General features: G+C 43.0%; 1 protein-coding gene across 1 annotated transcript in view; it reads right to left on the reverse strand.

Moving 5' to 3' along the window:
* Window positions 1–25,675, reverse strand: part of LOC135212120 (ras association domain-containing protein 4-like) — a 199,274-nt gene that overhangs the window by 45,533 nt on the left and 128,066 nt on the right. Inside the window, exon 6 of the mRNA XM_064245518.1 lies at window positions 976–1,452. Coding sequence (XP_064101588.1) covers window positions 976–1,452 — 477 coding nt within the window. The remainder of the gene's footprint in view (window positions 1–975; window positions 1,453–25,675) is intronic.

A 25,675-nucleotide genomic window follows, 5' to 3' on the forward strand; every position in this document is an offset into this window, starting at 1 on the left:
CTGATTTCCAAACCAAAACTTTGATTGCTATGTTTGAATTTTATAATACAACAATAGTAATATGTATTTTATAATATAACAATAGTAATATGAAAATACATACATTATTATTGGATGCAGTGAATTAAAGCATAACTTTTTAAAAAATCCATGGAAAAGATGCATATTCAATATGTTTGTATTTTATCAAATGATACTAGTATGTGAGTATTACACACTAATTTTATATCTCGTGTATGATATGACCCCCTTAAAATTAGCTTCAAAATTAGGTCTTCAAAAGTCGCATGACATGCGAGTATATCGGTATAAGCATTTTGGTTTAAGGGGGTACAATGTATTTGGCAGTCATAAACATTTTTAGAGGGGATTTTTGCATATCTGCAGATTTTCCATTTCCTGAAATCTTCCCATTGAAAAAGTGAGGATCTTCTGTCTTTTCCTTTTAGACATTCTAGTGATACTAAAAAGCAGTTGAATTCATTGACCATATAAGTTTAATGTCTATGAAACCATGCGGAAAGGTATAGTACATATTAACCTTTTTGATAATAAAAAACTTTTCACCTTTAGAAAGGACTAAAATTCTGTTCATATTTAAGATTTTCACCTTCACAGTGGTTTGCTGGAAGTTCTTTGATTTTACTGTTTTGAAGGGTATGCATAAATAAATATTACAGTCCGCAATTTAGAAGCAATAAGTGAACCACTTCATATTTCCACAAAAAGAAATTTTTCCAAGTCACCTTTCAATTTACTCCACTAAATTTTTTCAAACTTTAACAACAAAGTGAATAAGCGTTATAGAATTGGCAAGAGAAATAGAAAAGAGAAAATATAACAACCAACCTGCCCATCTCCTAATAACTTTGACCTATTAAAATTATTTATCATATTCTAATACGTACATGCGTTGACCAGTTAGAATTATATATATCTACATCACTAATATAAACTGGACATTTAGAACCCTACCTTAACTCTAGCTTTATTCATTCTTCTTCCAGGTCGTCTTCTAATTGCAGTGCTCCCCGTTTTAACAGCAGCCTTCCTTGATTTCTGCTCATCGAAACTTGCATCCTTCTCTAATACAGAATCATTGGCACTAGTATCAGCAAAAGAGTTTTCGTTTTTACTGGCATGATCTAAATTACTTGAAGCCTCAGCACTTGGAGAATAATCACCAGAAGGAGATGACAAAGTTACAAAACTATCAGAATTCATGGCGGTGTCTCCCTCCGCATTATCACACCCATGTTGATCATCCTTTTCAGGGGACATGTCCATCAACACTCTATTAGAAGAATTGCTATCACTTCGTTCTAAAGAAGAATAAAAACCAAAAGGCACTGTGCTCCTCCCATATTCAGCACTCCCAGGAGTCACTGGTGTGCTTGGAGACTGTGGTGTAGACCAACCATTCACAGTCTCTTCCCGCCAAAGAGGAGGATCCTGAAAAAGTATTGGAAGATTTAATATATTTGATTTATAAAAGTGAATAAGTTAAAATTAAATATCAACAACAGTAATACTTATACAGAACTACTACTATTAATAATAATTTATTGAGAATGTTGAGTTATATCAAGAAATTCTCGGGTTTTCAGAATAAAGCATTTCAGGTGACCACCTTATGTAATGTAATTTATACATTGCAATGCCAAGCCAATGGCCAGTACCTGATTAAGATTGATTGATTACCATTGAATGGCTTAATGAAGTAGGAGAATTAACATTCTTAAACTCTAATTGGATTTACCAAAAATGGTTTGTTCTTAATGTGTATTGTTTCACCACAAACCCATCGCCCATATCCAGCTGACATTCATGGTCTCTGAACTGGACATTTAATTGTTCAAAAAACAGGAGTGTTAGCATGGAGGAGTAATGATAGTAGTTATATATTTGACATCTCCAAGGGTTTTGAGAGAGAGAGAGAGAGAGAGAGAGAGAGAGAGAGAGAGAGAGAGAGAGAGAGAGAGAGAGAGAGAGAGAGAGAGAGAGATGGTGGAAGAATGAATGGGAGTGGTTAAATGGTGGTCAGAAGCATGTGTCTGTTGTGGCGCTCTGTTGTGTATATCAGTGGTGGGAGTGTGTTACGGGAGTAAGGCGTTTAGTGAAGTCAGAGTTGGTTTTGGCAGCAGTTATCCATTGGTGGTTAGTTGATTTTGTGTTGTTTGATGGATTTTGGTGTTGTAAAGTTGTTGCGCGTGTGTCTGTCTGGTTGTGGTGAAGTTGAAGATGTCGGTAGTGTATTTTCGGTGTCTGTGAGTGGTGGTTGGGGCAGTGTTGGTGTTGGCGGGTTGTTGTGCTGGGGTAAGTCGTGTGGTTGTCATGTTGATTCGAGCTGTTGGTGTTTTTCAGCTCAGTGACTTGTCGGGTTGTAAGTTGTTGTGGGGTTGTGGTTCTTGGTTGGTTGGTTTGTGGTGGGATTGTCGGCGGTGGTTGTGTCTCAGCTAGCCTATATCCAGCAGACAGCACAGCCTAGCCTGGAGTGTCTGGAGTTGGGTAAGTACATGTGTTTGTGTTTTTTTTTTGTTCTGTGTGTGGGTATGGGTCAATTGTCCTGCTGTATTCTGTAGTGTAAAGATGAAAGTGTGATTGAGGGTGAGTTTGGTAGCCAGATAGATTAAGTTTATGTCGGGGGGGGGTGTGTGTGGTGTGTGTGCGCCTTTGCTTTTTGAGCTTGTGATCCCACCACAATATTTTTTGGCGCCCGAACAGGGACTGTTGGTGCAGCAGCTGCAGGACGATTGGTGTGGTGGGTTGTGTGATTGGTAGAGAAAGTGAGGATGGAAGGGCTGAAGGAGTTACGGTTGGCGAGGGAAGCTAAGGAAAGATTGGAAGTGGAGAATGTGAGGTTGAAGGTAGAGTGTGAGGAGCTGAAGAGCGAGTTAGAGAAAATGAGAGGAATGCTAAGGAGTGCAAAAGTGGAAATGAAAGAAGAAGTGAAAGGAGCAGGAGAGAGAATGGTTGAGAAAATGGGCAAAAAATTTGGGGTAATGATGAATGAGTGCAAGAGATGATGCAGGAAATGATGAAGAGATTCGTGGGAGAGGGAGCTGTAGGAGGTAGGCCTACTGGGTCTAGTGACGGGCCAGGAGTGGTAAAGAAAGTGGAAGAACGAGTGGATGAGAGTACGAGTGACAAAGGTGATTTAGTTGTGTTAGGTAAGGGAAAGAAGGGGAAGACACAGGATAAGGATAAAACTGAGGACAAGAATAAGAAGAGGGCTGAGGAAAAGAAGAAGACTAAGGGAAAGAAGGTTAGTAAGGGTGACAGTCAGGATGAGACTAGGACTGAATACATTGGGGAAAGGGCTGAGAGTGATTTAGATAGCGGTGAGTGGAAACAGGTGGGTAGAAAGAAGAAGGGTAAGAAAAGCGTTATCAAAAGTATGGACATGAGTATGGAAGTGGATTCGCTGTATTCGGAAGAGGGAAAGAAGGGTCCGAATGGAAGTAGCGAAGTGAGAGTGAGAGTGAGCAGGAAGTACGGAAGGCTGTGTATATGAGAGAGGTACTCCGATGTGCACAATACGAGGAATATGGTGTAGGGACATAATGGACTTTTTTAGGGAAAATGAGAAGTATTGTGAGGTTAGGTATGGTGATAACGAGAGTCTGGGCAAGAGAGTTAGGTAGCTTTTTGAAAGGATTTTTGTTGAGTATGTATGGGGTAATGATGAGTGTAGGGAATGTGTCGTATGAGAGTGTGAGTGTGAAAGCCAGGATTGTAGAACAGGCAAAGAGGATAAAGAGTAGCGTTAGATTTAGGAGAAAGCATGATTTTGAAGAGGCAAGAATAAATGTTGGTGAGTCGTTGTCAATGTATGTCTGCAGGTTAGAAACATTAGCCAGGAAAAAGTTTGGGGAAGAAGGGATAAATGAGTGTAAGGAGTTAGTGCGCAAGTTGTTGGCGACTGTACCAGAGAATGTATTTGAGTTTATAAATCTGAAACATAAGGAGAAAATGCGATGGATGAATGAAAGGTTGATGTGGAACGACATTTTATAAATTGTAGAAGATTACGAGTTAGATAGGTGTATGAAAGAGAGTAGAAGTGTTAGTGTTAGGACTGAAGTAGCTGAGGTTGTACCAGAGTTTAAAAGCTATAGGGAGGCAGTTTTGGAAGGGCCGAGGCAAATGGCAGAGCGAGTGGTAGATAGGAGCGTTAGGGCAAGTAACTTGAGTGTAGTTAGCCCTAAAAGAGATAGGAGTGCGAGTGTTGGAAGAGTAGGGTCAGTTAGTTGTGAGTGAGAGCAGCGGTGTTGTAGATGTGGAAAGCCAGGACACAGGAAGAATGAATGTCGGTGGGTGTTAGGAGCATGCTTCGGGTGTAGGCAAACGGGGCATTTAGTGAGCGAGTGTAAGAAAGAGAGGGATATTAAATGTTATAGGTGTGGACAGGCAGGGCACATAGCTAGTGGATGTCGGGGTACCTGTATGAAAGTGTTTGTGGCAACTGCGGGAAGAACGGGCATCATGCTAGGATGTGTAAAGAACAACGTGCAAAATGTGCTGACTGTGGGATGGAAGGTCATGTGGCGAGTGTGTGTAGGCGAACAGGGATTTGAGTCAGATTTGTGGAAATGGGGAATTGGCGGAGGATGAATGTGGTGAGGAGGACTGTGATGTGGATAACCAGGTGGACGTGGCAGTGAACGTGTGTATGCATAGGACTCGAGGGAAAATGGTGACGTTTGTCAGAATAAGTGATAGTGAGTACTGTAGTTTGGTTGACACAGGGGCACAAGTTTCCTTGGTGAGTCAGTCAGTGGTGAGTGAACTTGAGAGATGCGATTGGGAAGTGAAAAGGCAGTGTACAAGTGTAAGAATACATGGGTTAGGACAAGGAAGTGTTTTAATATGGGAAGAGGTACGGTTAAAGGTTAGGTTAGGAGATCTTGAAGTAATACATAACTTTATAGTTATAGGAGAAAATGATATGCCATCTTGCTTTTTAATAGGGATAGATTTTTTGAGGATCCATGATATAGACGTAGATATAGGAAATGGAATTCTTAGAAAGGGGGGCAGTCAAGTAGCTAGGATTCAAGATAGTAATGTATTTGTAGCAAACTTTGTGGGTATGATTGATATTGCTAGGAGTGAGAATGATCTGTTGAGTGAGAAAGAGATTGAGGAAATGCAAGATAAGTGCCTGGAGATAAGTATGTTGTGACAATGTGTTTTAGGAGGAGTGCGTCTGGAAGATTGGCCATGTGAGTTGGATGTATATAAGAGGGTTGCTAAACGGTTTGTAATGTGTAAGAACATAATGTACTTTTTACATCACGAAGGGGGGTGTATGACAGGGAAGTGTATGTGCCGGTGTTTTCTGTTGAGTCAGCTGTGAGTATGTGTTTGTTGGTGCATGTTCGGTTTGGGCATATGGGGAAAAATAAGTTGTGGGAATGTATGAGAGAAAGATTGTTTGCCCCTAGGTTGAATAAGATTTGTATGGATGTGGCTGTCACATGTGAAGACTGTCAGAGGGGAAAGTATCAGTGTGCATGCAAGTCCACCTGTGTTGCAATTGCAGATGAAAGAGCCTTTTGAAATGCTTGTGATTGATTGTGTTTCTTTGCCTAGGACTGCGAGAGGACACGAGGGGATGATTGTGATGGTGGATCACATGAGCAAATTTGCCTATGTGGTTCCCATCACAGATATGAGGAGTGAAACTGTTGCACGAATGATGGGTCAAGTGATGTTGCCCATGTGTGTGTGTGTAAGCCGGCAAAAATGTTGAGTGGTCATGGGCCTGAGTTTGTGGGATGGGAATTTGAAGAAATGTTGAAGGAATGGGGTATTGTGTATGTGTATTCTACTCCGTATATGCCCGGTGCAAATGGTTTGGCTGAAAGGACTGTTAGGACGATGACTGAGATTTTGCGAATGATGAGTAAGGGCGACAACGATTGGGATATGTATGTAGAACGTGCAGTGTGGGTATATAACGCCACACTGCAGAAGAGCATAGGTATGTCCCCTTGTAAATATGTGTTGAATTTTTAAAGGATTGTCAGGCCGCGGTTGGGTCTGTCAGAAGGTGATCGGGATTTGTGGAAGAAAGCAAGTGAAAGGTTTGAGAGTTTTAAGATTGGGGATACGGTGTTGAAAGAGGTGGTTGAAATGGGAAGAATGAATGTGAATAAAGTAAGGGAAAAATCTGAAGGGCCTTTTGAGGTTTTGGAAGTGGGACCGAGTGGATTGAGTTATGTTTTGGGGAAATTGTGAGTAGGAGGGGGAATGGATGAGGTTAGGGCACACCATAACCAACTCCATAAGTGGAGGGAAGTACCACAGTATGTTCGGGAGAATGCGATGAGTGAGTGGTTGAGGGTGAATAAGTATGAGCTGACTGTCGGTGGACAAATGGGTCTGAGAGATCGACAGTTGGTGTTGGTTGAGTATGGAAGAAAACAGAAGTGTGTGGAGAGAGGAAGTGGAAGAGAAAAGTGTGAACGGCATGGTAAGAGGGTTGGTGGTAGGGTGCAAACGCTTGCTAAAGCGTGTGCTACGAATGACTTTGAGGAAATGAATGATACTTGTAGTGTATGTGGGTTTGAGCTGACAGGGACAAATGAGACTTCGATGAGAAGGAAACTGAATAGTGAGGAGGTAGTTGATAGGATGGATAAGTCTTTGCGGGGGTTTGACAGAAGTATGGATGAACTGAGTGGTTTGGTAGCTGAAATAGGGGAGATGTTGGAACCAGAGTTAGAAGATATTGGTGTAGTGAATGGGATTTGGGAGGATGGTAGTGAGGAAGATAATGGGAGTTTAAATGAAAGTGGTTTGGAAGAAGTGAATGGCGATGTAACTGAAAGAATGTATGAAGGTCAAACAAGATCCAGGGGGCCTGCATCCGAGCATCCTTGGGTGTTGCGAAAGGCAATTTAGTGTGGATGTTGCGAGTGTAAGGAGACGTTGTTAAATGTAATGGGGGAGGTAACCCCTTTGTACCTAGTTTCCCAATTTATAAAAGTGGATAAGTTAAAATTAAATATCAACAACAGTAATACTTATACTGAACTACTACTATTAATAATAATTTATTGAGAATGTTGAGTTATATCAAGAAATCCTTGGGTTTTCAGAATAAAGCATTTCAGGTGACCACCTTATGTAATGAAATGTATACATTACAATGCCAAGCCAATGGCCGGTACCTGATTAAGATTGATTGATTACCATTGAATAGCTTAATGAAGTAGGAGAATTAACAATCTTAAACTCTAATTGGATTTACCAAAAACAGTTTCTTAATGTGTATTGTTTCACCACAAACCCATCGCCCATATCCAGCTGACATTCATGGTCTCTGAACTGGACATTTAATTGTTCAAAAAACAGGAGTGTTAGGACACCACAGATGTCCCACTTTGAACCTGAGGTGCCAAAAAAACCACCTGCTTCATTTTTTATGTTTGCACACAAATAGCAGATGAGCAACATTTCGTACAGGTGGTATGCACTGGCAGGCATATGATGAAGCAAATTAAACATTATTGCTGGCTATCTAGATTCAGACATTTCGATATATATTGTGTATACATGCATGCACACATACATCTATAAATATTATATATTTTCCCCAATTTTGCCAATATGACATTTTTATGATAAAATAAGATTTTATGTATACTTACCAAGTAGTTACATAGCTAAAACTGTCGGAAGCTAGAATTTTTGAAATTCGCGGTAGCGCTAGTTTGTTTTGGTCAGGTGATACCCCCCCCCCCCCCCCCACACTATCGGGGGAGTGAGGAACCAACACCGTACAAAAATCAGTTGTTTATGCCCTATTATCCATGTGAGGGGAGGAGGGCGGGCTTTGATCATGTAACTACTTGGTAAGTATACATAAAATCTTATTTTTATTATAAAAATGTCATTTTTATGTGTGCAACTTCCAAGTAGTTACATAGCTGAATCCCACATTGTAGGAGGTGGGATCCATGGATATGCACACAACTTTTAAAATTTAATAAATATAAAATATATACTTAGTGCTAGCATCCATGCAGATGCTTGTTGGTTCCCAACCTGTTAAGAGAGCTGAACAGTTGATTACTGCTTCTGGAAGTCGCTCATCTTGACTCATAGGGATGTGGCGGTATAGCGAATGTCCATGGCTAGCATGGTCAACCAAAGGATACCCCTGCCCAGGGCACAGTACCAAATAACATCATGTTACCAGAGTAAAAACATATCACCTTCACCACAATCAAAAAATTCATATTCGACTATACACTTGACTGAAGACTACTCCTAGTACATCCATAGTACCTCCAGGCTCCCCTAAAAACTCAACCACCTTATTCAAGGCGCAGAGATAGGTTAGGAAGGTATGACTTCCTACACACCCTTACCCAATGCTGTGCCCGTCGCTAAATATGGACCCAGGGTACTGCAATTTTCATAGACTGTTTCAATATCACGCAAGTAATGCAAGGCGAACACTGATTTACATTTCCAATAGGTTGCTTGTATAATCGAGTCCAGAGAGAGATTGTGTTTAAACAAGAGAGAAGTTGCCACTGCTCTTACCTCGTGAACTTTCACTATAAGTTTATTAAGGTCAATTTCTTTCACTTGTGAATGAGCATCTATAATTACACTACGTAAGAAGAATGCCAGGGAGTTTTTAGACATCGGGCGTGCAGGATTCCTTACCGAACACCATAAACAATCGGACAGGCCCCTAATTTTCTCTGTCCTTTGTAAATAACATTTCAGAGCTCTGACCGGGCAGAGTAACCTCTCTTCTTCTTCCGGTCCTACTAAGTCTGAGAGGTTTTTGATACTGAACAAACGAAGCCAAAAAACCTTGGGATTTTTTGCTAAAAACCCCAAGGTTAATGCACAAACCGCATTACCCTGTGCAAATCCTATTCTCTTGTCCATGGCAATTATTTCACTCACTCTTTTAGCTGTAGACATTGCTACTAAGAATAGGGTCTTTCTCGTCAAATCTCTCAATGATGCTCTTTGCAACGGCTCACACGGAGTTCCCAACAGCCACTTAAGTACTACATCTAGGTTCCAAGATATCTTTGAACCTTTGGGTTTTTCTATATCGAAGGATTTAATGAGATCTGCAAGATCTCTATTCGTCGATACTTCCAATCCTCTGTGCTTGAAAACAGATCCCAACATTGCCTTATAACCTTTGATAGTCACAGTAGACAGATTCCTATCTGTTCTCAGATATAATAGAAAATCTGCTAGTTCTGTAATAGTAGTTTTAGAAGACAAAACATTATGTTCTTTACACCAGGCTCTAAACACAATCCACTTTGCCTGGTAAACTTTACTTGAGGATTTCCTTCTGCACTGAGCGATAGCTCTCGCCACTATCTTGAAAACCCCTTTGCTCGTACAAGTTGTCAGACAGTCTGTACGCCGTTAGGGACAGAGTGGATAGTACTGGATGGAACCTTCTGAAGTGGGGTTTTCTGAGTAGATCTGTTCTCTGAGGAAGTAACCTTGGCCAATCCACTAGAAGGTCTAGAAGATCTGGAAACCATTCCTGCACTGGCCAGAATGGAACAATGAGAGTCATCAAAACATTGTAATGTGTTCCGAATTTGTTGAATGGAGGAAAAACGTACAGGTCCTTGTTCAACCAGTCCAAAAACATCGCATCTGTCGACCATGCTTTCGGGTCTGGGGCTGGTGAACAGTAAAGGGGAGACGATAGTTTTGCACTGGGTTCATCATCCATTCCATGTGAAGTACTTGCCTCCTACGGCTCTTTTTGTCCATGAGTACATTTAATTTTCCTTGAATGAACCTTGTTATTAATGTGGTATGATTCCAATTCGCCCATAACAGCAGGCTCCTTGCCATCTCGCAAAGAAAACGAGTGTGTCCCTCCTTGCTTCCTTATGTACGAGAGCGCTGTCGTGCTGTCTGAATGTATCACCACTACGTACTTTGTTGCGAACTTCAGCAATCCCCAGTGGATGGCTGTCAGTTCCTTCTGATTTATATGCCACTGTTTTTGTTGTGCATTCCAAATGCCTGAGAGTACTTCCTTTTCCCCCAGAATTGCTCCCCAACCTTGATCTGATGCGTCTGAAAAGAATGCTAGGTTGGGGCTCATTGGGAGGAGGGATCTCCCTTCTGCAAGTCTGTCTCTTAATTTCCACCACTGCAGGTGGTGTGATACGGAACATAAAAGAGTCCAGAAACTTCTTTATGTTCCAGTTCGCCCTGAGGAAGAACTGTAGGTTCCTCATATGCGGTCTCCCTAGTGTCCCGAACTGTACTATTGAGGATAATGTGCCCAAAAGACTCATCCATTCCTTTGCAGAACATTCCTGGAAAACTTGAAATTTCTCTACCTTTTGTAGGCACGACTCGATTCTTTGTGGGGATGGAAAAGCCCGAAAACTCAAAGAGTTGATCCTCATCCCCAAATAGACTAGTTCCTAACTGGGGAGTAACTGCGACTTTCGTCTGTTTATTAAAAGTTCTAGTTCCTGAGCTAAAGTCAGGGTTTTCTGAAGGTCCTCCATGCACCTCTCCTTTGTTTGTGACCGGAGAAGCCTATCGTCCAAGTAAAGGGATATCCTTACCCCAACTAGATGAAACCATTTCGCAATGGGAGCTAGCACTTGGGTGAACACTTGTGGTGCGGTTGAAAGCCCAAATCACAGTGCTGTGAACTGGTATATTTTGTTCCTGAAGACAAAACGCAGAAACCTCTTTTTTTTTGGTGTATTGGAATGTGAAAATATGTGTCCTCCATATCAATGGAGATCATCCAATCCCCTTGACGGATTGATGAAAGAACAGACTGATTCGTCTCCATCTTGAACTGTCTTCTACACATATTGGTTCAGAGTGCTTACGTCCAATACGGGTCTCCATCCCCGATGACTTGGTCACAACAAACAGAAGATTGTAAAAACCTGGGGTTAGTGGCTCTTCTACTAACTCTAACTCTATTGCTTTCTTTTGCAAGAGGGATGAAACCTCTCCCGAAAGGGCGATAAATTTCTTTGACTTTTCAGAGTAACTTGTCAAAGCTATCGGAAAGCCTGATAACAGTGGCTCTCTCTTGAATGGAATATCGTATCCTTCTCTTAAAACCTTTACGATCCAAGGTTTCGCCCCTCTTGCTTCCCATTCTTCCCAAAATTGATGGAGTCTCGCTCCTACTGGTGCACGAAGGACTGATACACTACTTCTTGGTCGAGGGGTTGGTTGAGGATTTTTTAATAGATCTAAAAGTGAAGCGTGCTCTACCCCTTGATCTTGGGAAATATCTACCGAATCCCCTGCCCCATAAGGGTTGTCCTCGGCTGACTGACGAGGGACATACACTAGGAATATTTTCTCTGGTACGTTTAGATGAACCTGTGTTGCTTTCTTCTGCAATTCGGAGGCAACTAGCACTACTGTCTCCTCTGGAAACAGGTGCTTCTTATCCAAGGGCGAATACAGTGAAAGACTTTTAAGTACGAGATACTCCCTTAGATGTAAAAGAACACCACAGTTCTCTCTTCTTTAGGATGCCTAACATGAAGAGAGAAACTAGTTCTGCAGATCCCTCTCTAATCCCCTTATCTAAACAGATCACTCCCAAAATGTCTGCAAAAGCTTCCTCATTCAACATGGAGTAACTCTTGAGTTTACGTCCCAAGGCTCCTACTGTCCAGTCCACGAAACTAAAAACTTCAAATACCCTACAGATATTTTTAATTAGGTGGTCTAATTCTGACGCCGTAAACATGATCTTGGCCGAGCTGAAAGCCTATCTTCTCGCCGAGTCAATAAGTGGAAAGAAGTCTCCCAGGGCGGAGGCAGACACACCCAAAGAGAGAGCTTCTCCAGTTTCGTAACATAAATGTCTCCTCATTGAAAGACGAGAAGGAGGGAAGCTGAAGGTTAAACTTTGCCGTTGATCCCTCTTCATCCATCAAACCAAACGGTTAAATTTCCTTACAACGCTTTTCGAGCCGAAAAGGACAGTACTGGTTTGGGTAATTTCCTGGAGTCTTCCTGGTTGTCTCTCATGTAAGAAGACACTGGCGACGTGGGAGTCACTGGTGAGAACAAATCTGAAAAATTTTCTACAAAATAAAAAAGCAAGGCTTTGTAGGCAGTGAGTAAAGACTCTTTATCCTCCTCTTCTCCTTTTTCTTCTTCTTCGGCTGAAGAATTAGGTGATAAAGTCTCTATAGGTTGGATTGGGGGTGCCGCAGATTGAATAAAGCCCAAAATGCTGTCTAACTTATTTTGGATGGCTGACAGAGAAGGATCGGGGGCAGCCATCACCTGAGGTCCTGTTGGTAAGCCCAAAGCTGTGGACTTGGTTGCATGTATACCTGGGCTGTGGATGCTTAAGCACTAGTGGGCACTCGGGAGCTAGTGGATGTTCGGTCGCAACTGTATTCCTGGGCGCCAAAGGTTGCTCTAGTGTCACTGCGGAAGTCTCGGGCGCCAAAAGATGCTCTGGCATGTGGGCAAACTGTGGCGTCAATGGGCGCTCAGGAGTCGGTGGGTTCTCATACTCCAAACACTGAACCAGTATCCCAGGAGTCTTGTGAATTACAGGAGACACTGGTGGGAGCCTTACCTGTCCTTCAGCATTAGAGGTGTGGACAGGTGCTGATAACATCTCCGGAAGTTCACTCTTCCCCGTACTCTACACCTCCGAAAGTCTGCCAGAGTTAGTTTCTTGACGACGACTTAAGACTTAAATGATGCGATCCTCTCACTACGACGTCCCTCTCCTGCTGTATCCTGAGGGAATCTCTCTGGAGAGTCCCAAAAACTACACGAAGGCTGTTCTTTTTGGAAAGGGCTAGCCTTTTTACAGGGGACTGGAGAGGGAGACAACTAATGAGCCCTGCTTTTCAATGGATGGGACTCGTCATGGAATCGCCACTGGCGCCTGGGAGAGGACTCCCAAGAGCTGGAAGCACCAGAGATTTGTCAACAGAATCGCCTGAGTCGCTGCTCGTGGGCAGACCCCACTGACTTCCCTTGGGCTACCAGTATGCCTCCTCCTAGGTTCTGGGGAATTTGACAGGGACCTTTGCCTAGGAGAATCAGTGGGCTGAACAGCCACCTCCTCCACGACACTTGCACTTTTCACCACTTACCTTGCCCATTGGGGTTTTCACGGACGCTCCTATTTTCTCCATTGCTTGGAGCATGATCGAAAATTTTTGATCTACTCTTGCCTCTAAATTGGCCAAAGCATCGGGTAAGGGTGTGAAAGAGCCAAGATTAGGACTGGGAATGACAGGTGGTGGGGATGGTTCAGAAAGAGACAAATTATCATTAGACAATTCCTGACTGACTAAGCTTTTTGGTTTAGCTCTAGAAGCCACTTTTCTCTTTTAATCTTTAACTTGTTCGTGTAACTAGTCAAGATCTTCCAAGTTCTTTGGTCCCAATTAATACATTCTCCACATGTTTGATCTGGTGTACAAGTCTGTCCCCTACAACCTGTGCAAACTGAATGTGGATCATTACCCACTTTAGCGATCCTAGTATTGCAGACTTTACTGCAATACCTAATCCCAGATGTACTAGTGTCTAACATTATGTAGACCAATTCAAAACTAGTGAATTTCGGTGCAAAAATATTTAAGACTATTTAAATTTCTAAATAGCTAATCACCAAAAACAAAAGCTACCAATATTTCGAGAGTACTTCACCAAATAACTCCAACGATGAGCGACGGTAAAGAATTCCAAAAATTCCGCTGACTACTGAAACTGTGTTAACATTACCAGCTGGCAGAAACAACTGATTTTTGTACGGTGTTGGTTCCTCACTCCCCCAATAGTGGGCGGGGGGTATCACCTGACCAAAACAAACTAGCGCTACCATGAATTTCAAAAATTCTAGCTGCCGACGGTTTTAGAAACTATAGCTGTGTAACTACTTGGTAAGTTGTATACATAAAAAATTACTCTTTCATATGGACACTCTCCATCTCTCTCTCTCTCTCCCCCTGCACAAATCTGACTCATGCTCCTGCCTGGTACCTCTCTCTGACATGCCTCGTGTATTTCCAGGTGTCCAAAACGCCAGGACAAGTCATCACCAGCAGAAGAGCAAGACGGCTCTTTGTCTCCCTCTCCGCCCCCCTTTGTCCTCCTGGTCTCTCACAGCCATGTGCCGAGTGTTAATTGAATTCTACATCCTCTATGGTACCCTTTGGAATCCTAGTGGTGCCCTTAGAAGCGGAGACAGGCGTTTAGCCAAGAGGTCAGTACACGAGCAACATGGCAGTCTCTTTCTTTTCATTTCTGTTTCTCTCTGTGTCACATGTAAGTTGCCCATTCTCTGTGTCCTACCAAAGCCACGTACCCTTGGTCTTACAAGTTAACTCTGCTTCAAGTGCTATGATCCCCTTGCACTTTCACTACTGTTGCTTATTGCTTCAGTGTCCCCTATCATTAACACTGCTGAGATAAAATTTTCAGGGGTAGATAATGTACGTTGGATGACTATTTCCCTCCCATTTAGTACTGTAGCTGGATAGAGTAATTCCACTACCTTTTGCTTTTGTGGTAATTTGAAGTACAGGCAGTCCCCGGTTATCAGCGGGGTTCCGTTCCTGGGGTTGTGCTGATAAGTGAAACTCAGCGATTTATGGCGCCGATAAGCACACTCATGACGCCATAAATTGCCGATTTTATGGCGCATGACAAGCACCATAAAACTGGATCGCCGATAACTGGGGACTGCCTGTATAAGATTTGTGTGTATTTGCAACTTAGAAGATAAGGCAGGCTCACTGCACTTGATCCCTTACTTTGTGTGACGCACATGTATTTATACCACCATACCTCATTCCAGATATCAGCATCACCCATTCCTGACTGTGGAGAGGTGGAAATTCTCACTTTATACGCTCTGGGTTTTCACTTGGCACTTGCAAGTTCATTCCATGTGTTGGCAAATCCGACCACGTGACCTCAGTACTTCAATTAATCTGACTACATTGATTAATTAGGACCATGAGAGTCCCTTCACCCTTCAGGTGCTGTTCAAGGCACTGAGTAATATTTCTGCAAATATATTCCCTTTGATCCTTAGTTTCCCTTACATTTTCCCTTGAAATCTAATCTCTAACCTAAGCCGTAAATTCTGAATGTGAACTGTACCTCCTTTTGATTAAGATAGATGCATTTAATCCCCATGCATGTTAAAAAGAGGCCCAAATTCATACTATTAGTGGCGACATATGCAAAGAATTTTCTCATGTAATCATAGCAATTTTGATGTCAACAATTAGCGACCGCTAGCATTGACTTCACAAGAAAAAACGAACCCTGAATTCAGCGCCATTAAGCCCACATGACCCAAAGAAGAATGAAAACCCCCACAGCAGGTAAGCTACTTGCTATATAAGTTCTTAGGCATGCACTTATTGTTAGGGGTAAAGCCAAAATTCTGACTGCCACCTTTTTAGTTAGAGATTGGATAAGCTAGGATTGCGTGCATGCCAAAATTTTAGCTACAAGAGAAAGAAGTTTCAATAACCTTAGCTTTTTTTTTTTTGCGCTATGCATGAAAGCACAAGGTAGCTAGAAGTGTTATAATTACCAGGAAACAGTGCCAGGTTAGGCGTACAGACCTGTGTGTGTGTGTGTGTGCGTGTGTTTGTGTGTGAGAAGAGAGAGAGAGAGAGAGAGAGAGAGAGAGTAGGACCAGCTGTCCAGTGACAAGTTAGCACAGACTACATAAGAAAGAACTTGTCTGTTGACTTAATCGTTGTTTCTCTCCCACATAGAATGGTCAGGTAACTAAGACATTACCTAAGACAAGGGAACAAGGGAGAAGCTGAGTAAGCAGTGTGGAGAAGAGCATCTTGTGGTTCACGTACTGCTTATCACATTCATTTGTGTTATTATTACTGAAAGGTTAGATATTTTCTGTAAGGAGCCCAATAAGCATTCCCATATCATTATTCATATTACTTTTATGCCAGCCCAAAAGGTTCTGGCTGGTAGAGAACTGAGCCCACGGTAATGTAACGTGGAAAATACATTCCATATAAAGACCACAGAATTGAAATTATTATTTTTACGTCTTTGTAACGCTATATTCTTATACCTCATTCGCATATCGCATATGTGCATATTCCCACTGCTCATGGAGGTGTAATGGTTATTACAGTATATAACATATTTTGGAGAAGAGTATTCATGCTCTTGTGGACTCCATATGCAATGCAACAATTATTTTTACATCTTGAGACGGACAATTCCGCATTTTGTACATGCATATCTTGTCACAGTTTGGCTGACTGCTATTGTATTTTATTAGTCCTTGTGGCCAATATGTTTTTTTTTTTTTTAACACCCTTGCAACGAATATTTACAGTCTGTTGATTGTCATTCCATGGAAACTATTCAGTGCAATGTTGTAACAGTGTTCTATGCCCTAGGCGTGAATTTTCACCTTCAGTGGAATTTGAGGCAGTCATTGTGACAGCACATTCCAAGTCTTCTGTGACGATCCATTCCCACTCCAGGAATCCAATCACATTCATTTGAGACTCTCAGCACGCGCTTGGCGACAAGTAATTTCACCTTCCTCACCGTGCAGAAATTTATCATCCTTGTAATAGGATCTTATGTCCTAGAGGCGTTTCATTCCACCTTGGTGGAATCTACTTGGTGTTAGTCTGTTCTTCAGGGATGCCATTCCGGGGCACAGTGCTTGGCCATTCTGGAGGCTAGAGCTCGCGCATTTCAAGACCTTGTGCCTGCCATTTTAGACCTCTCGGTCCCCATTCCTAGCCCCTAGGGACTGCATTCCCAAGGCCTAGTGCTTGTGTTTACCCTTAGAAGTTCCAGCTCATGCACTCGCACTCCCTATTCCTACAAGATGGCCAACAATGCCATACTAGAGAAAATCGAAGCTTTCACAGAAGCAGGGAGAGCCACGGGACTCAAGGGCCAAGACTTAGCTAACTGGGTAGCCGAGGAGAGGGAAAAGGTGTGCGTGGAGGAGAGAGAAAGAGCAGAGAAGGAGAGAAGAGAAATAGCCGAAAGAGAAGAAAGAGAGAAAGACAGGGAATTTCAGAGAGCAGAGAGGGCTCGCCCTTTGGCCAGCAGCAGAGAGGGTTCGCCCACTGGCTACGGCCACCGCTGGGATCCAGCCGCCTACATTTCGGTCAACACACTCCATACTCAGTGACATGGGTACCCTCATCAAGCCGTGGAACAAGGCTGAGCCAGAAGCCTGGCTCGACCACATAGAGAAGATGGTGGATAACTACGCCCCTCCGAAGCTTGCTACTTATTTGGTGGACGAAGGTCCTAAGACGACTGTGGAATGCTGTAAGTGGGCAGATGTTTGAGACACCCACCACCCACTCCAGAGTTCCATGCATAAGAAAACCAGTGCTGCGCCTCCTACTGCCAACTCTCAGCTAGCTCAGCGGCCCAATAATCTGCCACAGACACCTGTGTGCAGGCGTTGCAATAAACCGGGGCACTTCTCAGAACAATGCTACAATCGGCAAACTTTCGATCTTCGGCCCCTGGAACCTCACCTGCAACCCCCGGCTATCACACAAAACTGTAGCAGGGGGACAACCTTATATGCCGGAATTGTAAAAAAACCAGGCCATGGTTGCTAATTCCCCCCACTGAAGCCGCTCGGCCCAGTCAAAGCCAATGCAGACGATCAGTCGCTCTGAGGGCGCCCCACAAGTGGCTAAGCTGGGATGGAGTTCGCTTGTCCCTGGCTGGTGAAACTGGCTCTTCACTGCCGGTGCCAAATATCATTGATATCGAGGCTGCTGTAAGCCTCATGACTCACATAGCTGTGCCAGAGGGAGCCGTCATCCATTGGATAGAATAGGTATACCAAGGACCTCCCCACGGTTCGACTGAGGATCGTCACCAACGACCTTCCCCAAGCGCAGGATCATCTTTTCGGGGCTGGCCCCTCCTCCTGGAATTAGACTTTGTCCAGGGGAGAGTCACGAACATTCCCCTCAGGTGCCTGACAGCCAAACTCCCCACCCCACCCATAGGGGACGCCCCTGAGAAGGGAGAGGACTTCCCCCTCGGAGACGTGGAGTGGCTGCACCTTCCCCCGGAATCCCACAACTGCCACCTTGACCGTCTCAGGCACATCTGCACTCCTTGTGACTGCAGCAGATGCCCAGACCCGTCTTGAGTCGAGCAGAACTGCTAAGGCTCAGGAGGATGATCTGGATCTACAGCAACCCCGGGCGGACTCCGCCACTTCTGAGGACCAGGTCGCCGATCTGGTTAAGGATGCCTACCTCCTTGAGAATGACATCTTGTATCACATCTCTTGAGACTCCTTGGCACCCGCTCACATCATCAATAGACGGATTGAGGTGCCCAAACAACTCCAGAAGGTAGTCATATGGCTCGCCCATGACTGCCTTGGAAGCCGCCACTTTGGCGTCTCTCGAACAACCCAGGCCGTGGCGAGTTATTTCCACTGGCCGGGGTTTCGCGAGGCAGTCAAACAATTTGTAAACTCCTGCCTCACATGTCAGGTCACAGGCTGCCCCAATGAAGTTGTTCTGAAGTCCCCCCTAAGAAACATCCCATCATTAGGCATCCCCTTCAGAGAGGTATGCATAGATTACTGCTCCCCTCCAGGAAGGACAGAGAAGAGGCATGGGAACCAGTAGGTACTATTGCCTCACCACAACTGACAGGTTTACCAGGTATCCTGGGGCCATTCCCATCTGTAGTGCCACCTTGAAGAAAGCCATCAAGGCCCTCGCTTCGGCTTCACCGAGACAAGGCCAGCACCATGCCTCAAGAGTTTCATAGTAACCAACTAACCAGCCATGGGATCAGACATGTCCACTAAATGCCCTACAGATCCCAGAGTCAAGGAATTGTTGAGCGGTTCATTCAGACCCTCAAAAATCGACTGGTGAAGCTCTGTGAGGAAGACGGCACCGACTGGGAAGAAAACCTCCCTATGCCCTCTTCTCCATGTGACATACTCTGGTAGAAACTCTGGGATATGGTTAGCTTGAGCTCCTCTATGTGCACTCCATGTGAGGGCCCCTTGACACCCTGCACGATTCCTGGACGGACCCGGAGAAGGCCGATTGGCTGAAGGAACTACCGACGGTCCAGCGTAAACTCTGGGCTGCCTGGGCCATCGCCCAAGTGAATGAGGCAACCTCCCAGGAAAGGACAAAGATTAAGTTTGATGAGATGACCTGGGTACGACCTTTCAATGTGGGTGACCAGCTCCTGGTCCTCAGCAGGGGTGCCTCATGCCTCCTGTAGATACAGTTTACCGAACCCCACAAGATCCTGGGTAAACATGGGAACCTAAATTGTCTCATAGATTGTGGGGAGCGCAAGGCAAAGTGGTTATATGTGAACCTACTGAAGCCTTGTAAACCAAGATCATTCATCACCCGAGGAAGAAGATGCCCCCGCACCTGGTGGACTTGTCGGAGCTATCACCACCGTCCCCGCACCCGCCCTAAACTCATAGGTCTTGGCCCAGCTAGAAGTGATCACTCCGGGACTCGGTCCAGATGGGAGAGATACCATCCGAGGCCTACTACAGGAGTATCCGGAAGTGATCATCGATAGGTTGGGGTGCTGCAATGTGACTAACCATTCCATCAGGGTTCCAGAGGGCGTAACGCCCATCTCACAGGAGTATTACAGGGTCAATCCCAATAAGGTCTGTCGCATAGAGGAGCAGGTCCAACTTCAGTTAGAGCTTGGACTAATAGAACAGAGCTACAGCAGATGGTTCTCCCCCTTCGTATTGCTTCCCAAGGGAGGTGGGGCGACAGGCCCTGTTAGACTACCGCAAGTTGAATGGGGTCACCAGTGTCGGTAGCACCCAGTTCTTCAGCAAGATAGATTTAGAGAAGGGGCACTGGCAGGTGCCCCTGGCTGAGGAATCATGCCACCTAACAGCTTTCATGACTCCCAAGAGCTTCTACCAAAACAAGGTAATGTCTTTCAATCTGAGGAATACCCTCAGTTGTTTCCAGACGTTAATGAACAAAATCCTGGATGGCATTGAAAACTGCATGGTTTACCTCGACGACATAGTTGTCTACTCCAGCTCTTGGGAGGAACATCTTAATATATTAAGGAAAATTCTTGGGGTACTCCAAAGGGCGAACCTGGTCATTAACCCTTAAACGCCAAAGCGGTATTTTAAAAATCGTCTCCTGTATGCCGGCGGCGTTTGCGAGTGAGCGCTGAAGCAGAATTTTTTTTTTTTTTTTTTTTAAATTACAGCACGCTTAGTTTTCAAGATTAAGAGTTAATTTTTGGCTCCTTCTTTTGCCATTGCCTGAAGTTTAGTATGCAACCATCAGAAATGAAAAAAAATATCATTATCATATATAAATATTCGGATATATGACAGCTCGAAAAAAAATTTCATATATAATTATATACAAATCGTGCTGTGAGCAAAACAGTGAAAGCTAAAGAGTTAATTTTTTTTCGTTGTATTGCACACTAAATTGCAATCATTTTGGTATATAACACATTGTAAAACAATCAAGGCAACACAGAAAATATTATAAAAAAAATTATGCATGAATTCGTAACGCGCGGACATAAAAAAAATCCGTTTTCAAAAATTCACCATAAATCAAAATATTATGCTAGAGACTTTCTGTTTGTTGCAAAATGAAGGTAATTGATTGAATACTACTAGACTTAAGTGTTGTAGCTTACAATTGCAGATTTCGATCATTTCGGTTGAGTTAAAGTTGACCAAAGGATGAATTTTTTCTATTTATCGTTATTTATATGATAATATTTCAAAACTAATAAAAGCTAAAACCATGGGTTGTTTTTAGTTGTATTCTACATGAAATTGCGCACATTTTAATATGTAAAACTTTGTGTAACAGCTAATTTAAATTGGTGCAAACATTACGACAATCTGAAGAAAAAATTCATGATTTTTTCGGAAGTTACCTGCGCGGACGTAAGGGAAAACTTTATTTCATAAATTCACCATAAATAAAAATATTGTGCTAGAGACTTCCAATTTGTTGCAAAATAAAGGTAAATGGTTGAATATTACTAGAATGTAATAGTTTTAGCTTCCAATTGCGTTTTTTGACCATTTTGGTTGAGTCAAAGTTGACCGAAGGTTGAAACTTTGGCACATCGTTATTTATATGAAAATATTTCAAAACTGATAAAAGCTAAAACCATGGGTTGTTTTTAGTTGTATTCTACATAAAATGGTGCACATTTTTATATATAAAACCTTATGTAACGGCTAATTTAAAATGGTGCAAACATTACGACAATCGGACGAAAAAATTTCTGATTTTTTTCGGAAGAATTACCGTGCGGACGTAAGGAATTTTTTTTTTTTTTTTCATAAATTCACCATAAATCGAAATATTGTGCTAGAGACTTCCAATTTGTTGGAAAATAAAGGTAAATGATTGAATATTACTAGAATGTAAGTGTTTTAGCTTCCAATTGCGTTTTCTTACCATTTCGGTCGAGTTAAAGTTGACTGAAGGTTGATATTTTGACACTTATCGTTATTTATAAGAAAATACTTCAAAACTGATAAAAGCTACCACCATGGGTTGTTTTTTGTTGAATTCTACATAAAATTGCGCACATTTCCATGTAAGTATAAAACTTTATGTAATGGCTAATTTAAAATGGTGCAAACATTACGACAATCAGACGAAAAAATTTATGATTTTTTCAGAAGAGTTACCGCGAGGACGTAGGGGAAAAGTTTTTTCATAAATTCACCATAAATCAAAATATTGTGCTAGAGACTTCCAATTTGTTGCAAAATGAAGATAAATGATTGAATATTACTAAAATATAAGAGTTTTAGCTTACAATTGAATTTTTCTACCATTTTGGTAGTCAAAGTTGACCGAAAGTTGAAATTTTGGCACTTATCGTTATTTATATGAAAATATTTCAAAACTGATAAAAGCTACAATCATGAGTTGTTTTTTTATTGTATTCTACATGAAATTGCGCACATTTTCATATATAATACTCCATGTAACGGCTAATATAAAATGGTTCAAAAATTATGTCAAAGTGACGAAATAATCTTCGAGATGTGCCGCTGATGCTTTTTAGTACGAGAAGAAAGAAATTCGCGCTTGTGCGCCTGGGTAACAATTGTAAACAAAACAATGCCTTGATCCGTGAGCTCCCAGCATCCCCCAAGGCGCGTGATTCAAAAGTTTTCGCCTAGTAGGCCTATAACTATTTTTCCCCAAATTTAAAAAAAACTTTTTTCCGTCGACATACCATACGTCCAATCTGCACCCAACAGACAATTTTCGTCAACGTTTAATACGTCCAATCGGCATTAAAGGGTTAACTTGGAAAAATGCCAGTTCAGGGTGGCTGAAATTACATATTTGGGACACCTTGTGAGGAGTGGCTTAGTATGCCAAAGGAAGCAAATGGAAACACCATCTGGAGCATGCTTTATCCCTAAACAAAGGAGAAGGCTCAGAGATTTATGGGATCGTACAATATTTTAGGAGGTTTATCCCCAACTTCGCTAATGCCCCTGCTCCCATTACCAACTTGTTCCAAGGGAACCAGGCCTTCCGGGGCACCCTAGAATGTGAGGAAGCTTACAAACACCTTAAGTAGGTGGTAATCAACAAGCCCGTCCTCCACATCCCTGACTATTAACGCCCAGAAGGAGGGAGTCCAGCACCCAGTAACTTACTATTCTAAGAAATTAGTTCTGGCAGAGACCAGGTATAGCACCATTGAAAAGGAGTTGCTAGGAACTATACAGGCAATGAAACACTTTGAGGCATATCATGCCGATCATACATACCTGCTATTAGTCCTCACTGACCACAACCCACTCCAGTACTGAATAAGCTACAGGAACCAAAATAACTCATACGCTGTTGCCTCGATCTCATAAAGGGAACTGAGAACAAGATCGCTGACGTCCTATCCAAAAGCTATTTGAACCCCATTTTTTGTCTTTCATTTGTGTTTTGTTATTCTTACTTTGTACATCCCTAGGGATGCCATGGTAGTCAGACAAGTCCTGGCACTCTTCCAAAGTGAGTGCCAGAACGACTCCAGACATACTCCGTAGCAGTCGCAGTTGAGTCCCCATCCTTCTTAGTTCTACCCTTTATTTTATAATGATGCTCACTCAGGAGAACTTTATTTTCATGTTATCATTCTCCATGGAAAGTCTGCACACTTTTCCAGTATATGTTAATTATATATACAGTTGAACCTCTTAAAATTACTAATTTTCAAAGACAATTTGTATTTTTCATAGCTACAAACCTGAGGTCTTAACAATAGGATAATTTCTAACACCTGCTGGATCCGGTAAAAAAAGTAGATGAAAGCAAGGAATCTTGTATCTGGCGACGTATGCATAGATTGGGTGAAGAGTGGTCAAACGCCGAACATCTACACCAGTCTTCCCCAACTCAGGATGACTTGACAAAAAGAGGGGCAGCTAGAGGCGGGCAGTATAATGTTAAGACTTCAAGGTTTGTAGCAATGAAAAATACAAATTGTCTTAGAAAATTTGTCATTTGTTCATATGCGAACAAACCCTCGGTCTTAACAATAGGATAGACTCATACTTGGAAGGAGGTATAAGACATCCTAGACCGGCTGGGGGCCTACCCGCCAGTCCAGCTCTCAAAAGAAATAGTTCTTAGAGAGGGACTGAAGCCCGTTGAGAAGCTAGATACACTAAAATCTAGCCACTCTGAACCTGAGTGACATACAATGATATATGGGATAACCATTGTATAGGGAACCAAAGAAAAAACTGTGACTGTCCAAAAAACAAACCAGGGCACTAGGGTTTGTAGTATACTCCTGAATCCTCCTTGCCCAAGAGCGGAGCCTATGCTACTAAATAAGGGGTAAGATATTGAATACTGCACGACCATACTACCAGTATGACTACCTCACTCACCTGTATCAGACCAGTCCAGCAAATGACTTGTCTATTCCTTAAACTGCCCGAAGGAAGAAGGAAAGGTACAAGAGAAAGGAGGAGGCCAGCCAACTCACTAATACTCTCATCCACACAATCATCTTAGGTAAGATAGAAAGAGGTGAACGTGGACTGGCGTAACCAAGTACCAACGCTCAGTACTCTATGTACAGCCAAGTTCTTTTGAAAGCCAGAGAGGGACCAATACCCCTAACGTCATGTGCTCTAGCCTGCACAGACGTGGCGATGGAATCATCAAGAAAAGTATGCCTGTCTGATGGCTTCCCGTATCCAAAAAGAGATAGTGTTCTTAGACACCTCTTTCTTCGTATGGACTGTACTGACAAAAAGTCTGCGGCAGCCTGGTCTAAGGTGCAGAGTCCTTTTAAGATAGTAATGCAGGGCCCGGACAGGGCACAACAAAAGCTCTTGAGCATCACCACCCACAAAGTCAGTCAGTGAGGGAATGGAGAACAAAGTGAACCTGTCATCATGCACCGAGGGATTTTGGGTCTTGGCCACGAACTCCAGAACAAATTCGAAGGACACTGACTTCCAACCCCTGGTGTGCTTCACCTCATAACTCGGACCATGGAGCTCTCCTACCCTTTTGGAAGATGCCAAAGCCAAAAGGAAAACTGTCTTAAGCGTCAGGTTCCTATCAGATGAGCGGTGCAAGGGCTCGTATGTGCTCTTAGTCACGCTCTTAAGCACCAAGGAAACATCCCACCTTGGGGGCTTGAGCTCTCTAGGAGAAGATGACTGCTCAAACCCCTTAACTAGCAGGGAAAGATCTCAGGAAGAGGAGATGTCGATACCCTTCAGGCGTAACACCAAACTCAGAGCCGCCCTGTAGCCTCTAATAGCAACTTCTCTAATCTCTGATCCGACGGGAAAACTCTCGCCACTGTCGTATCGATGACCATGCCCAGGTAGAGAATCCTTTAAGTGGGTACGAGGTTCGACTTTTCCTGGGTGACTAATATGCCCAGGTCCAGACAGAACCGAAGAAGACGTTCCCTGTCTTGCAGCAGCTTTTCCCTGGAAACTGCCAAGACCAACCAATCGTCGAGGTACCTCAGCAAACGGATCCCCTGAGCATGGGCCCAACTTGACACGAGAGAGAAGACCCTTGTGAACACTTGAGGGGCTGTGGTCAAATCGAAGCACAAGACTTTAAACTCAAAGATCTTGTCCGCAAGAGAGAAGTGAAACAACTTCCTGGACGTGGGATGAACAGGGATTTGGAAGTATGCGTCCTTCAAGTCTATTGACAGCATGAAGTCGCCTTTCCTCACGGCTGCCAACATCGAGCAAGGGGTCTCCATCTTGAACCGTGTCTTCCTGAAGAAGCGATTCAAGGTGGATAAGTCGATCACAGGCCTCCATCCTCCCGATGCCTTGGGCACCAAGATGTGACTGTAAAACCCCGGGGATGGACGCACTACCTCCGCTATCGCATCTTTGTCCAGCATTTTCTGCACATTTTATGGTCCAGAAACTCCCGTAGTTCGGCTTGATTTTAAATCAGCCGCCATTAGTTCGTTCCATCACCACCAGGGACGCGCCACATATTCAAGGCAGCAAACATTATGCCATATATCCTTTGTTTGTATGAAAATGGTTGTTAGAACTGTAAATATGCGAAGTTAAATATGTTTTTGACATTAACCTTGGAAGAATAAACATATATTTTTTAAA

The sequence above is a fragment of the Macrobrachium nipponense genome, chromosome 40 (assembly GCF_015104395.2).
Source record: "Macrobrachium nipponense isolate FS-2020 chromosome 40, ASM1510439v2, whole genome shotgun sequence".
Lineage (NCBI taxonomy): Eukaryota > Metazoa > Arthropoda > Malacostraca > Decapoda > Palaemonidae > Macrobrachium > Macrobrachium nipponense.